The following is a 16,493-nucleotide window of genomic DNA, read 5'->3' on the forward strand; positions in this document are numbered from 1 at the left end:
ATTTGCTCGTGCAGCCTTTCGAGGAAACTTTGTCTTCCAAGATGACAATGCACGGCCTCATCGTGTTCGCATGATCCAACACTTTCTTGCTGACCTTGGTGTAGAGCATATGGAGTGGCCTGCCATGTCCCCGGATATGAATCCGATCGAGAACTTGTGGGCAGAATTAACGCGTCAAATCGACAACTTGGACCAGCAGCCGACCTTTGTGCGTGAATTGCAGCAGGCTATTGTAACTGCATGGCAAGCGATTCCTGTCCAAACCTTGGCAAATCTCGTGAACAGCATTCCTCGACGTGTACGTGCTCTCCTGAATGCTCGTGGGGGTTACACGAAGTACTGAACTGTAATTTTACTGTCCGTAATCCCAGTCGTAATTTAACTTTTGTTTTTGTTGAAATTTTTTTTGGCTAATGTGCAAAATAAAGAGATACTTCTGGAAAACGTACAGAAGTTTAACACAGTACTGTCCGTGAATTGAGTTCGATATCAGTTTACATCACTTTCAAGGATCAATTTATTTGTTTCGAAATGTCAAATGTGATTTTTGTTTCTTTTAAAGGTCACACTAACAAAATCTAGAATAATTTCAACATAATTCCAATGAACTTTTGGTTCCAAGTCATCTTGAAAAGTAAGTTCACCCCCACAAAAAAAATATTCCATATTAAATGCCAAGTCTGTAGTTGTCTGAAAGTCATCCAAAGAAGGAGAGGGAGAGATAAAAGAAAAAACTCATTTAGTACTACTGTTGTTTTACATTTAGTACTCATTTAGTACTAAAAACAGTACTACTGTTGTACCAGGGCACCCACCTCATTAAAAGAAAACATCTGACTGGAGAAAAGTAGTTGAGGCCTATCTTCAAGTTCATTTTCACTCTCTTCCTCTTGACTCTCTTTTACCACCTTTAATTGAACGAGAAAGCTGATAAACTCGATTGGCTGACTTGCTTAAGTTTACCATTCTCTCTGATGTACCAAGCTCTTCAGAGTGTCCATGCACTGAAGCAGCTTCCTGGGCAAGGATTACACTGGGTGGTTTGCCATTGCCTTCTCAGCAGTGAAAAAAAAGAAGAAAAAAAAAGGGATGTGTATATATTATATATATAACATCAGAAATGACAAATTCCTTTTCTTGTTGCCTGTTTAATTGCCTCAATCTGTCCAATCACACTTCTCTCCAGTACTACAAGGTTGCACGGCCTTGCTGGGTCTCCACCTCTTATTCCACAAATTTATCATTTTCCGGGAATTTTTTTTTTTAATCTCTCGCAAACAGGCCTCCCTTTGGCTGATTACCTTAGAGGTTGTTGCGTACTTACCTTTGTGGTCTAGTGTTTGTTTAATCATTGATCTGAGAAGAAATGGATCGGCCTGTTTTGTGTTCCAATCTGAACTGATGCTGAGAATCGAGGTTCAAATCCCATACACTGCATTTATCCATTTTCTACTAATTTCCTTGTGATTCGTGAACTAAGACTTGTATTACTGCAAAAAAGAAAGGGTGTGCCATTCCTTGGAGGGATGATAGACAGGTGTCCCATCTGCTTACACTTGCTGGGCATTAACTACCCTCCAGTACCTTTGAAAGAGTAAGCCACACTGACCAAAATCACAATTTCTGCCCCTTCATCAGGCCTGGAGAGGAGATCTGTATTAACATCATGGTCTTTTCCCATAGAAACACCAACACCCTAATATATATATATATATATATATATATATATATATATATATACACAAAGAATTAAGTTAAGCACTCCCCCCCGTTTTTTTACAACCTCGCACATTACAAGTTTGTTGTCGTCAAAACAGTGTAATATACCCATGTTATTGCTATATTTTCTGGAGAAGTGATATTATGGTCACATAAAAACATAACAATCATGCCGTTTTCAATATTTTATTCTGAATAATTTAAGGTGAAATTTTTTGGGAATTTTAGGCATATTTTCACCTCAATTTAAGTATGGAGCTATAGGTCCATCACGGACAGTGTGGATGACGTTTATGTTTTCTAACGTACAGTCATTGTTCTGAGAAGACCTCTAGCGATCTTTGCGTCAATAACGTGTGTAGGACCCACGTGATCGGATCACTGACTAAACCCTACGTCTCATAGACCCTGTAAGCCGTCGTATGCGTTGCTGTGGCAGGTTGTTCCATTCCCGATGTAATGCACGTTCGGGACATGTTGGGACGACAAATTGCGAAGATGGTCCCTCCAATAGCCAATCTGGATGAATTGGAACGTGCATTACATCGGGAATGGAACAACCTGCCACAGCAACGCATACGACGGCTTACAGGGTCTATGAGACGTAGGGTTGAGTCAGTGATCCGATCACGTGGGTCCTACACACGTTATTGACGCAAAGATCGCTAGAGGTCTTCTCAGAACAATGACTGTACGTTAGAAAACATAAACGTCATCCACACTGTCCGTGATGGACCTATAGCTCCATACTTAAATTGAGGTGAAAATATGCCTAAAATTCCCAAAAAATTTCACCTTAAATTATTCAGAATAAAATATTGAAAACGGCATGATTATGTTTTTATGTGACCATAATATCACTTCTCCAGAAAATATAGCAATAACATGGGTATATTACACTGTTTTGACGACAACAAACTTGTAATGTGCGAGGTTGTAAAAAAACGGGGGCGGGGGTGCTTAACTTAATTCTTTGTGTATATATAAAAACACACCTCTGTTTTGAATTCTGTTTCTATGTGCAATATCTGGAGGATTCCCCTGCTCTCCTTGTTCAGTTATCCCTTCATTCTCTTGTTTTGCCTTTCCATTAACAGCGAGTGTGGTATTATAGTTACAAGCATGTAGGCCCCTGGCTCACTTTTTGTTTTGTTGTTGGTAACTAGATTTTTTTTCAATTTTCAAATTCCAACAGGTATAGTCACAGGATGTATTAATGGCACTTGCCAGGAGCCAATCACAGTGCGTGGAACCTTGTACAGCCAATCAAGAGGATTTCACAACTTGTCATCAAGCCATGTGAAGCACAGTTCAAGCTTGGGTCCAAGGGTCCAAGCTTGCCAAGCTGGGTCCAAGCTTGCTTTATCTTGGTATTTATTGATGTGAATAATGAAAATTGTTTCGTCCAAATCAATTCTGTTTTTACCTGCACTGCCTGGGGCCACGGCGATTTAATATGGCGTTGTGGCGGACACGAAAGCACTGACGCGGTGACATCACCCCGCACACCAAGTGGGGATGGGCCACGCCAGAGAGAGAGGCGTGGCCTCACGATATACGCGGAGCGCGCAGCCCTGAGCAGCTTAGTGCTGCAGTTTGAGTACTTTGAATAAAGACTCTTTTGAACCGCGTTGTCCGCTTGCTCTTTGCGTAAGCATTAGCGCGCGCAGCATCGCGCTTTAGCGTCACCTTTTAACATTGCGTGACCAGTGGTATTAGTCAGGTTCACTATGTTAACAAATATACCGGTGTGTACCCCGGTTTAGAATAGGTACACCGTATCCCTGCGCATCGTAAGAGGCGACCAAGGGTTGGCGTCAGGAAGGGCATCCGGCCATAAAAATATTGCCTCAAAACAGGGAACCATGATTGTCATGGGACCCTCAAGGCTAACCCCCGCTCTAGCAGGGAAAAATGGCCTTAAAACGATCATTCATTCATATTCACTATGTTAACAAATATAATTTCGTTCAAAATTTTGGGATTAGCAAACCTGTACATTTTTGGAATCAGAGCATGGAGAATCCGAAAATCAATGTTGGCATTTGCACAGACACCTGCATGGCCGCCATTTTGGATTTTCAAAATGGCCGCCATAAAATACATATTTTGCGCTATCTCGGCTTCTAGTCAACCTGGAGACTTAATTAAATATGCTAATCCTATGTTTTCTGGGTCAAGGAATCCAATAAAGGCCTCAAAATAGTGCTCAGGATTATAGAAAAGCAACAAACAAACGTAATTGAAAACCATTGTCTTTATATTTGTGATATAACTATTACATAATACATGATATTGCAAGTCCTTTGAAGTTATAGGTATGGGTTTATAAAGCAAGAAAGCAGCCTTGTTAGTTTCAGATTGAACAATAAGTCCTATACACAGGATCTACGAGGTCTACACCGTTCAGGAATATGCTTTTACAGATCTTCATCACTGTCCTGAGTGTCATTTTCGCAAAGGTGTCTACGCAATTGTCAACATTAATTTTCGGATTCCTCATGCTCTGAATATTCCAAAAATGTATAGTTTTGCTAATCTACCAAAATGTTGAACAAAAAGAAATCGTGAACCTGACTATTTGGGGGAAGATGCAAAACCGATACATCCATGAAATCTTATTGTGTGGATTAGATCAGTTCAGCTGAAAGCTTATCATTGTGACTTAGTTCCTGGTAATTCTTGGCAACATCAAGCTTTTCCTATATTTATCAGAGACAAAGTGATTGGATGCAGAGGAGACTTTGGGGGAATGTTGGCAATACGTTCTGCTGTTAAAATCTCCCAGTCACTCGATACAGGGCTGCCCATCTAGCCTCATTTTATAAACATCCCTCTCCAATATTGGTGCAGAACCTCCCACCAGTAACCTGAGACCACGTTGCGTAGCGCTGCACTTGTCTCGGGGATAAAAAAAAAACAAAAAACCATGGCACTACCTGAAGCCGATATCGCTGCCCTCCTCCACTGTTGCATTGAACAGAATTTTCATGAGTAAAATGGCAGCGCTGCAGCAATCTGTACAGACTTGCTTCCATTTACACTTCCGTTTACAAGGCCCGGTTGCTAGAAAGCCGGATAAGCCGATCCTGTGCATGAATCGCTTATCTGGCGCATGAAATTTATCCAGAGGATCGCTTCCAGTAACCGGACCCAGGTCTTCAAGACAGCTGTTCACCACCAGATCAGATCATCCTCAATCCAAAACCATCATCTTTTCTACACTTCCCCTGTCCCTACCCAAACCTCCCCCATCCCCAATCCCTCCTCCATCCTAATTTCCAGTTTTCCCTCCTGAGAGTTCCCTATCCATCTTGTGCACCCCATGCATACTCTCCTGGCCCTCCTTTCCTCCCCAAACCCATTGCTTGTCAATGTCTCCCTCCATCTTGGCCTTCTACTCTGCTGTTGGTATTTTCCCTCTCGAGACTTCCTTTTGGATCCTATTATTTCCTGATCTGTTCAGTGTACTCGCTCTTCCACGAGTCTCGACTACACACAAAAATCCCTTGCAGCATCAACTCGAATTCTGAATGAGCAACATAATCCAATCAGCTGTAACAAGATCCACTAGGAGGAAGTGACCTGGCTTAACGTCACTGAAAATATTCAGGTATTGGGATACAAGACTGCAACAGATAAGCCTCGAGTGCATTATGGGCTGAAGCTCTAATTCACTCACCTCTCTCTCTCCATTGTTTTGTGCTGGTGCCGATGTACACATTGCAAAAAGGTTTCTGAATGTTTGCAATTGTTCCTGTAAATGCACAACAGCTGTATTCATTTCTGCAGGCGGAGTGTGCAATGAGCATTGTCCATGTGCCCATCAGATTAATTCACAAGATTACATTCCTACGAGGGGCAATTAACATGACTGTCAAAGCAAGTTAACCATCGCGCCATTCAGTTGCACCAAAGTTTGCACCTTTCTTTCATCATGTTAAAGGATAACAAGAACGACTGCAACGGTCATTATCCGCAGTGTAAAATTAAAGGTGTGAGGCATTTGTGGCCTTAAGACTTCCAATGCATGGGGCATGTGGTGGTCAAAATACAGTTGGAATACCATGCGTTGAAGGCCTTGGTGTCAGTGAGATGATGAAATCGATAGCAGGACTATTTGGCCTGGTTTTGAAGTTAGACTTATCTACTCTCCAGGGACAATTTCAGGTCACAGCTCTTGTTTAACCCTGAGGTACCTCTGTTTTCAGTAGAGCTGGTGGTGAGTTGCCATTGTGGGCTTGATGGTATTTCAGCTGAAAGAGCTTGCCATCAAAAAGCATCCAGGGCATTAAAACTTCCTGTTCAAAGGGTTCTCCGCAAGCTGCATTGACCGCCAGCAGCATATAAAGGCCTCGCACGAACATCGAACCAAGGTGCACCGCCCGAGGTGCCACAGGGCTCCCCTGCATGGTGCAATGTGAAACGTATTGTATTAGTTGTCAATCACCCCCATCATGATGTGCATTGTCTTTGTTCAAATTTGGCTGGACTTATGTTTATACAAGGCAGAGTAAAGAGCATAGATACATTTTTAAGGGAACTTTATTCAGGGAACCTGAAATTCTGGCTCACAGTGAAGCTGAAGTGTGTGTGTGTGTGTGTGTGTGTGTGTGTGTGTGTGTGTGTGTGTGTGTGTGTGTGTGTGTGTGTGTGTGTGTATATGTGTGTATGTATGTGTGTGTGTGTGTGTATGTGTGTGTATGTGTGTGTGTATGTGCGCGCACGCACACACGAAGTCGGCAGGCAACCCCCTTGTCACACCATTTCACTCACTGGTTTCCTCGCCTGCCAGTGAAGCCTCAAAGTTTGAGACTGAACCTGTTCCAGTACAACAACAACAGGCATTTTAAGGCCATTTTCCCTGCCAGAACGGGGGTTAGCCTTGCAGGCCCCATGACAATCTTCTCCATTTTGCCTTATTTACTACATCTCCCCTTGTTAACCCCCTTGCCCGCATTTCTTCTTCCACCACCTTTAGCCAAATCTTTCTCGGTCTTCCCCGTCCTCTACTTCCTTCTACATTCATTTCCATCACTCTTCTCAACCAGTCACTTTCATCCTTCCTCAACACATGCCCAAACCATCTCAACCTGTTCCTCTTCACAGCATCAATCACAGGCTCTATTCCCATCATCTTTCGCAATTCATCATTTGTCTTCCTCTCTCTCAGCGATACTCCGCACATCCATCGAACCATTCGCATTTCCACCCTTTCCAACCTTCGTTGCTGCTCTATGTTCATTACCCATGTCTCGCTCCCATAAATCATAACACTTCTCACACATGCAGCATACACCTTTCCCTTCAGCTTCAACGACACTCCCCTCCTCGTCAGCACGCCACTCAATTCCCGAAACTTCTTGCATGCACATCTCACTCCAGCAACCGTTGCCGAGTCTGATCCACCTTCTCCATTCAGCACGTCTCCTAGATAGCAAAATGTTTTCACATCTTCCAGCTTCATGCCGTCTCCAAGATCCAACTCAACATTTCCTCCATCTGCAGCTCCCTCTGTGCACACCTTCCACTTGAATGTAGCTGCCAAACTGGTTAATGACACTATAAGGCCACTACATTTTTTATGAACCCACTCAGCACTCATTGTACATTGAATGGAGTTCATTCCGACACCCTTCCTGCACACAGCACACGGCCACTTCCCAGTTATTTCCACCTCACCACATGCTTTACCACTTGCCATTACCTTCGTCTTTCCGATATTCACCTTCAGACCTTTTGCCTCCATACATTCCTTCCACTTGTTCATCTTCTCCTTCAGTCCATCCATACCTTCCGCAATCAACATCAGATCATCTGCATACAACAACTCCCACGGTAAACCCTCCTTTACATTCTGAGCCAGCACCTCCATCACAGATACAAATAGTAGTGGACTTGGTACCAACCCCTGATGCACTCCCACCTTCACCTCAAACTCACCACTGTTCCCGTCCTTCGTCCTTACAGCTGTGCGTGCTCTCTCGTACATTGCCATCACTACTTTGATCAACCATTCCTCCACTCCTAACTTCCTCAATGCCCATGTCACGACTTCGCGTGGAACCCTATCGAATGCTTTCTCCAGATCAAACCCAAGAAACAACTTCTTCCTCTTCTCCATGTACCCTTTGTCTTCTGCCACTCCTTGAACTTCTTTCTCTTCTCGTCAATCCTCTTTCCTACTTCATCATCCCACCACCATGTTTCCTAGTGCCTCGGTGGTCCTTTTGTCCATCCACATACCTCACCAACGGCTCCCAACAGACTATCTTTCATTGACATCCAACCACTTTCAAGCTCAACCACAGCATCCTCTGCCATACTCAGCCTCTCTTTTAATGCCTCTCTCACCATCACCTTTTTCAACCTCCACACCTTCATTCTCGGTCGGTATTTCACCCGCCGGGCTCTCCTCGCACCTTTCACCCTTATGTCGCAGACCACGAAGTGGAGCTGTGAAACGGCCTTCTCCCCCGAGATCACCTTTTTGTCCCGGAGGTGCCCCCTCTATCTCGCCTACACACCATCAGGTAGTCAACGGTTGTCGTCGACCCACCTGATGTGTATCTAACAAGCTTATTATCCGCTTTCTGGAATAGAGTATTACAAATCAACAAACCAGCTCCATCAGCAAACTCCAAAATCCTTTCACCTTCTCCATTCCTCACACCATATCCGTAACCCCCATGAGCTCCCTCAAAACCGTCTATACTCCTTCCCACATGTCCATTTAGGTCTCCTCCTACCACAACTTCCTCATCTTTCACGTTTTCCATCAGCTTTTCTATCGCACACCAGAACTTATCCTCCTCTTCATCGCTCCGACCGACCTGCAGAGCATATCCCGAGATCACGTTCAGCAAGAGCTTTCCAATCATCATTTTCACCATCATCAACCTATCACTCACTCCAGTCACACTCACCACACTGTCTACAAACTCCTCAGAAAACAGGACACCAACACCACGCACGTCTTCCGGGCACCCTTGCCACACAAACTTGTATTCTGTCCCTGCCTACCCTTCGCCATTCTCACACCACTTGCCTTCCATCTCGTCTCCTGCACACAACATATGTCCACTCTTCTTCTGACCAATACTTCTACCACTTCTCCTGATCTCCCTGTCATTGTCCCTACAGTCCATGTCCCAAACCTCAGAAACTGATCACCACGTGGGGCTTCAGACGTTTCATCATCATGAATGGAGTGATTTCCACCCTTGCTGTTCCAATAGATGACCAATAAAAGATAGATGTGTTTTAATGATCGTTGTTCGGGTTAGATCCTGCGGATCGAAGTAGAAGGCCTTTATCGAGTTTCAGAGCGATCGGCTGGTAAATGGTAAATAAGGAACTGAAGTTTCACGAGGAGGGGGGGTACCCCACCGCCCCCACCTGGGAGCCCCCCGTGATCCGAATTCGAAAAATCGAAACGATTCCAGATCAAGGAGCCCCCAATGTGGAGGGGGGTTCCCTTGAAGGTCTGACCAACCTCAAAAGATTAACGTCGGCCCACTTGGGGCTATTGTTATTGTAATATACTGTACCAACAATCTTACTTTTGAGCATCAACAAAGTCCAGGCAAAAATGAAATAACTAAATAAAAGACAAAAAAATATTCAAGCGTCCATGGTTATTTATGACATTTTCCTCCTTAAGGTTTCCTTCATTTTTAGCTCATCTGGAACAAAAATTGTTCAGGGGGGTTATTAGCATCGCGTTGTGTCCATCAGTCAGGCACTCAGGCTGTATGTAAACACTCAGAACTTCTCAAACAATAATTACATCATTCTACAATTCTACATACTTGTACCAAATTTCATTTAAATCCCTTCAGCTGTTCTCAAGTGTCACATTTTTACTTGAATTGACCTTTGATGCCAAAATCTAATCCATTCATCTTTTCATCTAATCCGCCCGGGTATATACTTTTACCAAGTTTGGTCAAAATCCCATCACTGGTTCACAAGTTAGCACAGTAACATAAATTTTACATAAAGTGACCTCTGGCCTTTGACCTGTGGACCCCATAATCGAATCCGTTAATCTTTACATCATTAGACATACTTGTACGAAGTTTCACTTGGTTCCCTTCAGCCGTTCTTAAGTGAGAGCTCTAACGAAAACTTATTACAGAGTTTGACCTTTGACCTCGACCTCTAAATCAAATCGGTTAATCTTTGCATCATAATGCATACCTGTGCCAAGTTTGACTTGGATCCCTTCACCTGTTCTGAAGTTATCGCGGTAACAAAAGCTATCACAGACGGACGGACGAACGAAGACGAACTGACAGCCGGACGGACAACCCGAAAACATAAGGCCTTCGGCGGCCCAGAAAATCGTCTCCTCCCCCCACCCCCTCTCCAGGGTTCTACAGCTGACTTCAACACCATGGCTTGAGGTGCACCAGCCCAACAGTCCAGTCCTCCACCTGGCCTCACCTTTTACAGGTTAAACCTCCACTATAGTGTATTCAAGTTTACACGCACCCCCTCCTTGGCGCACGTTCTCCAATAAGACTTGCCTCCAGCCAAATAGGTATGCAAAGGTAAATCTAACCCACACAATCACATTCACCACCTATTCTTCATACAATGTAGCTATGGATCTCTCCCACCATTTCACGTTACAGCATTCTGTGAATGGAGTCTGTCCAGGATTGGTTCTCGCCTCTACACGTTTCTGGACTTGGTGTGAATGCTGCTGACCTCAATCAAGGGTACACTGCACAGGTCCATTGGTGTTGCTGGTGCTGCTGTTATTATTACTCACTCCAGGTGCATGAGTATTGCGACAATCTCACCTGTGTGTGTGTGTCTATTTGTGGCAGAATAACCGGCTGACAAACAGATAAACAGACATGTTGATCGCAATACTCACACACCAGAGACTGGAAGCACATCGAACGAGTTGTCTATGTTTTATGCAGATAGCAGATGGACATGATTTATGGAGATATTACCAATGACACTCGGTCAAAACTATAGGTACAAGGAGCTCAAGAGGCTCGAGTTGAATCACAGGTCAAGTGACCTATATTCAGATCAACAGCAGCCATGGCCAAGGATCAGAAACAGCTGACACCAACCAGGGATAGAAGGTCAAAGTTAGAAGCCAGAGTGAACGAGACGACTGAAAAGCAGTGATGGGTTTTCTTTAGAGAACAAAGCTGCACAAGTATTAATGGACCCCCTAACCTAGGTCTCATCCTCAGGGGGTGGGGGGCACATTTTGCACACATGGCCTGCCGAGCATTTGTGTCTTATTTGAGGGGCACGCAGATTTGAGGGGAAATGGCCAAGCAGTGTTCTATTAGAAGTCAGAGTACAGTGTTTCAGGTGGGCATAAAAGTCAAACACACATAATAACTGGATGATAACTCCCCCCTCTACTTTGTCCTTCGTTTTTGTTTTGCGGAAGATTCAACATTATTGTAAAATTTCCATCACAAAAACATTCCATGAGAAAAACTAGAACGATGCGAACAGTTTGTTTTGTATCCCACTGGTAGGTCAGATCTGGATCTGACATGAACCAAATTCCAATCGGCTTGTTCTCGTCACCTATCCAACTCATCCACCTAGTTGTCACAACTTGTCCACAACTTTTTGAAATATCATGCTATATATAGTTTTTGGCCCCATCACTCAATCGTGAAGAATCAATTAAAAAAATTATCGCATCCGGATCCCGATCTTCACCGATATTGAATCGATTTGTCCACGTCATACTGCCAACCTGTATGTACATCAGGTTTTGGCCGACTCTGTCCCACAACCTTTTGAGATATTGTGTTGTACATCGTTTTTAGTCAGCAGGAGCTTCAGATGTGACAGTATTACATTTGCACATAAACAGTACGCATGCTTTTCACTTTATATGTAACACGTTGATTTTATTTTCGGGAGAGATCAAGGCAGCGGTCTGTTGCCCATACACCCCCCCAAATATAGGGATACATCAAAACATGTTGCACGCTTGGAACAATATCTCCCATCACTTATGGTATTAATAATCATAAAGATAATAACATGGACCCCCCCCCAAACACCTCACCAACCCCCACCCCTCCCGGTGGCTCCCGTAAGGAGCGGGTGTTTCTAGTTCTATTAATTTGTTGAATATTTGGTCTCTGTCTCTGTCACACACACGCACACACACACACACATTCAACTAATCAGAAGGGCTGTAAAAATGAGTTTTGCACATACATATTCAAAGTAATGAGAAAACGCAGGACTGTGTAAGCCATCATCAAAACTTGCCAGCAACCTTCATGCCAAGGGGCAAGTCCAACTTGTTTTTTGGCAACTATAATTACTCATTCTTGGTATCCACTCAACACCATAAATAAATAGTGGACTTTTTAGGATCACACAAGTCAATCTTTTCATTTTTGAAAAATCACAGAATGCTCTCCCGCCGGTTTGGCTGAGCATGCGCGGCACGGATGCCGATGACAGGAACCAAGTTCGTTTCATGCAAAAGCTACATTTGGGTGCAAAAATAAAGCAAATAATTACAAAACCAAATACTCTATTTTTCTGCATGCAATGTTTCATGGATTAACGAAAGCAAAGTTTTGGGTACAAAACATGCAATTTGTATAAATGAAGGCAGGCCTTGGATACATGCAGCTGCAAAAAGATCTCATGCTCCGAAGTTGATAACAATACTTGCTTCTTTAATAGATTTTTTGAGTACACTGGGCCAGAGCTGAAGTTGCATATGTTAACAAAATTTAAAAAACCCAATACTGATTCAGAAAATTAAAGCTGAACACAAGTTGCTCCTCGACACAGACTTTTCTCAAAATGGCTTCTACGCACTTAAAATATGTTGCTTTGAGAAATGCTTTCAATCCATCAAAATGATTAGCATTGTTATGCATCATCAGTGTAAACTTCGTACGATTGGGAGGGCATGGTTCATATAATGGGGTGTTAGAAGCAGATAACATTCAAGAGAATCGAGATTATGGCCAAACTGACAGGAATGATGGAGAATGGTGAGATATTCCTTTCCCTACTATTTTTATGCCTCAGCACATGGAACTCAGGGTTCAAAAATTGTTAATTTATCACAGGTTTGCATTTCCCCTTGCAGTGGAGTCTCGTCAAGGAATGATCGACGAGGCAAATTTCTCTTCGATAAAAATTAGTTATTTTTTTGCTATTATTTGAGCAAAATTAATTTGACTATTCCTCTTAATGTGGTGTGTGTGTGTGTGTGTGTGTGTGTGTGTGTGTGTGTGTGTGTGTGTGTGTGTGCGTGCGCGTACAGTACAATCTCCACCCTGATCCTTCGTCACTGTAGGAAGGAAAGAAAAACATTATAGAGCTGTAGAAACAGGAAACTCAATGGCTGCCGGCAGTGCTGCAGAAGCAGACAACAGACATGCAGTACGTGCCCTGAGCAATGCAGCTGTGAGAAAATCATGGGAACCTGTGTGTGAAATATCCAAAACATGGCTGTTAACTTTGCCAGAGAACCTCCAGCAGAGACCATTTGGCCAAAAAACAAACATTCTGCCTGAGTCTCCTTTTCAGAAGTACGATATTTCGCAGCTTATTTGGATTGGAATTCCAATATTTTGTTCGGTCGTGACAGAGCTGGAGTCCTGAATGCCGAGACGGTGTTATTCTAAATGTTGTTCTATTCCCTCTGGAGGCCCACAAGTTTTGCAAACCCAAATTGTTTTGAGGGGCATTTAGAGATGGTGGTTGGAAGTTAAGGCCAAGCATCAACTCATCAATCAACACATAAAAACACACTTCATTATTTTGTTTGCGGTCTTAACATGTTCCTTACGTGTGACTTGGTAGATAAAATTTGGTACACACATACGCATGCATACACATGAGTTGGGCCCTCGATCTTGATCGGGTTATTCAGACTTTAGTAAAACATTAACAAGATCGTTGTTTAAAGCTGGTCAGAAAAACAAACTCAGAGGTGCAACAAGGCAATGACAGGCCAAATGGCCCCCTCAGTTCCTTGTTTAAGGTTGTTACTGAACCTATGAGCACTTCTTACACTTAGTGTAGTCTCGCAGAGACAGTGGATGCTTTGTATATTACTTTCAAATCTACACTCAGAATATAAATATTTAAATGCAATTGGTTCGATTCCCAACAGCCAAAAAATCAAGACTCTCTGCTCACCTTCACTCTTTCATTCATCTTTACGTCCACCTCTGGAACAAACTCCCTCACTCTCTTCAATCCCACTCCTCCCTCCAGGTCTTTAAAACAGCTGTTCACCACCATCTCTTATCTTCCCCCATCCAAAACCTTGATCTTTTCTACCCCTGTTAATTCACCCCAGATCCACTTTTTTGAAATACCGACTTCTTTACTGGAAGTCCTAACAGTGTCCATGTGTCTTATACCTCTCCCACACCCCCCCCCCCCCTTCCCATGCCTCCTCCCCCCAAGCCCTCACAGATCTCCCTGATGTCCCTGTTACTACTGTTGTACTTGTGAGCTTCCTTCTCTCTCCCCATCTTGCCTCCCGCTCCCTTTATTATATGTTTTATGTGTCCGTTTTTTTTTTGTGTGATTAATGTTAGGTCTTACACGAGCCTCCATCTTGTATACAAAAAAACCCAGAATAAACCCAGAGAATCATCTTCAAACATGGAGGTGCAAGCCAAGCTCCTCACCTCTCCCTGCCAAAGGGGAAACTTTACATATGACAGTGGGTGGCTAAGGGGCCAATTGTGAGCGAGAGAGGAGGGGATTGACGCATCATTAATTCCGCCTGGGCCTCAGAGGTTTAAGGGGATCACTTCCTCTTGGGATGGAACAAACTCATGTCAGAATATCTGAACACACAAAAGTACAACAAAGTATGTGGAGTAATCCACTGGCACATCTGCAAAAATTTAAATATTGCAGTTTCAGAAAACTTGTGAAAACATGAACTGAAAGCAATCATTGAAAACAAAGACGTAATGCTCACACACGACTTGATGATCCCATCGAGCGTGAACAAATAAAACAAAGCAAAGGTCAGTGACCCTGAACTCTAAAAACGAAAAGCCTCGTCTGGTTTTGTGCTCACTAAATCTGTCCGTTTGTGTGTCTCATGCTCATCTCATTTTTCTTTAATAAATCCATATTTAATGTCGTTCTTGCCTGCTCCATCCTCTGCCTCCCATGCATCGCTCGTTTCGGAACAATTGGATATCCCTGGGGGAAATCGTTAAATGTGTTATGAGTAAATTAAGAATGTCCCTCGTTTGGATGAACCTGGCATACTTGGCATCAAGGCATTAGATACACTGTCCCTATCTACTCGGGGCTGTGGGTCCACCAAATTAATCACGTCTGAAATGGCATCAAGCCGGCCATTCGCAGTAGTACCTCACGGCGTGGACATTCATCTCTCATGGAACATTGGCATTGAGTGGGACTGGAGCTCACGTGACAATATCCAACAATACTGGGCACTTCCCAGGTGGACAGTAAATAATTTGAAAACAAAACATGAAAACAGCCCATAGTTCACAGTTTATTGCCAGTGGTTAAAGGGGTTAATGTCCAGGTTGGAATCTTGGCTGAAAATTACTTTTATGGGTTTCTACATGTCCTTCTCGGCCATGGTCATAGAACACAGATTGACAATGGGCTCGAATGAAGCAGAAAAAGGGCCTGTAAAAAAATGAGGGTTGCTTTTCCTCTCATAGCTTAAGTGTGCTTATCCCTTCATGCCAAAGTGAAATCACGAGAAACTGGGACAGACAGTGGTAACTTAACCAATTGACAAATGTAAAAGATGCCTCAAAATTGTGGACTTAGTGCATTAGATTCCACTTTTCCCATAGGAAGTATAAGCAAACATGTCAGAAGTCCATTATTTAGTGGCATTCTGGTTTTTGCTGTAAAAATTCACCATCGGCATACCTCGATAGGCAGTAGTCAAGCAGACAATTCAAGGAATCGATCATTCGAATGAAAATAAAAGTAACACTGGAAGATACGGCACAAAAATGATTCCGCTGCACTTGATAAAGCCGAAAAAAATATCTTGACAGTAAACTGATAAAGTGTTGAAGCACTGCCATTTCACGAGCATCAACTTTTGCCCAAAATTCACTCAGGCTTAACACCACATGTATGGGGCTTCTGCGAGGTTACCTACTGTGCCCTTACAAAATACCAGCTTCCACCTCCTACACTTCTCCACGTCCGAACGCTCTTGCCACCCACACCCCTTCTCTCCAGATCCTCCAGGCACAACTTAAGCTAATATTTTTCTTTCCAAGATAGCATCCCAAGATGAATAAACAACTGCATGGAAAAATATCTAGCATGGCAAATCTATGTGTGGCCTTTTACTTTCCTCACCACGTACCTCGCCCACATTTGAAGAATAATTTATGAACGGAGAAACGTTATATTTAACCATTCTCATCCTAGTTTCACATACTGGTGTCATTGCATGTTTAATCAGCATCGATGGGCAAGCGATATTGCACATTACGAAGCTCGCTTGTGTGGACTGCTTGGAGAAACAGCAATATGACAGCAACTCCAAGGGCAGCATCACCTGCTATTGCTTTATCAAAACCGACTGTGGCTGTGTGAGCGGGTGCAATGGCAAACACGTAAAAATGCCAAGTTTATACAAACAAGCTATTCTGTAACATTAAGGCATCTGTTGTACATGGCACATTCTGTAACTTCCTGAAACGGCCCGCAAACTTTCTAGTCTTTCCACGTACAAAAGAGTTCAGTTTTTGAACGTTACCCTTGGTTATCTT

At 43.2% G+C, this 16,493-nt stretch overlaps 1 protein-coding gene across 2 annotated transcripts in view; it reads right to left on the minus strand.

The window, feature by feature from the left end:
• Nucleotides 1-16,493, minus strand: part of FAM120B (family with sequence similarity 120 member B) — a 39,691-nt gene that overhangs the window by 8,261 nt on the left and 14,937 nt on the right. The window contains exons 6-7 of one of the 2 annotated variants that reach the window (XM_068100796.2): nucleotides 5,919-6,125; nucleotides 5,402-5,476 (exon numbers count right to left, since the gene is read on the minus strand). The exons of the other annotated variant lie outside the window; for it this stretch is intronic. Of the exons in view, the coding sequence (XP_067956897.2) occupies nucleotides 5,402-5,476; nucleotides 5,919-6,125 (282 nt within the window). The remainder of the gene's footprint in view (nucleotides 1-5,401; nucleotides 5,477-5,918; nucleotides 6,126-16,493) is intronic. 2 annotated transcript variants of the gene reach the window in all.

Source organism: Myxine glutinosa, chromosome 9 (genome assembly GCF_964187855.1).
Source record: "Myxine glutinosa chromosome 9, kmMyxGlut1.1, whole genome shotgun sequence".
Taxonomy (NCBI): Eukaryota; Metazoa; Chordata; class Myxini; order Myxiniformes; family Myxinidae; genus Myxine; species Myxine glutinosa.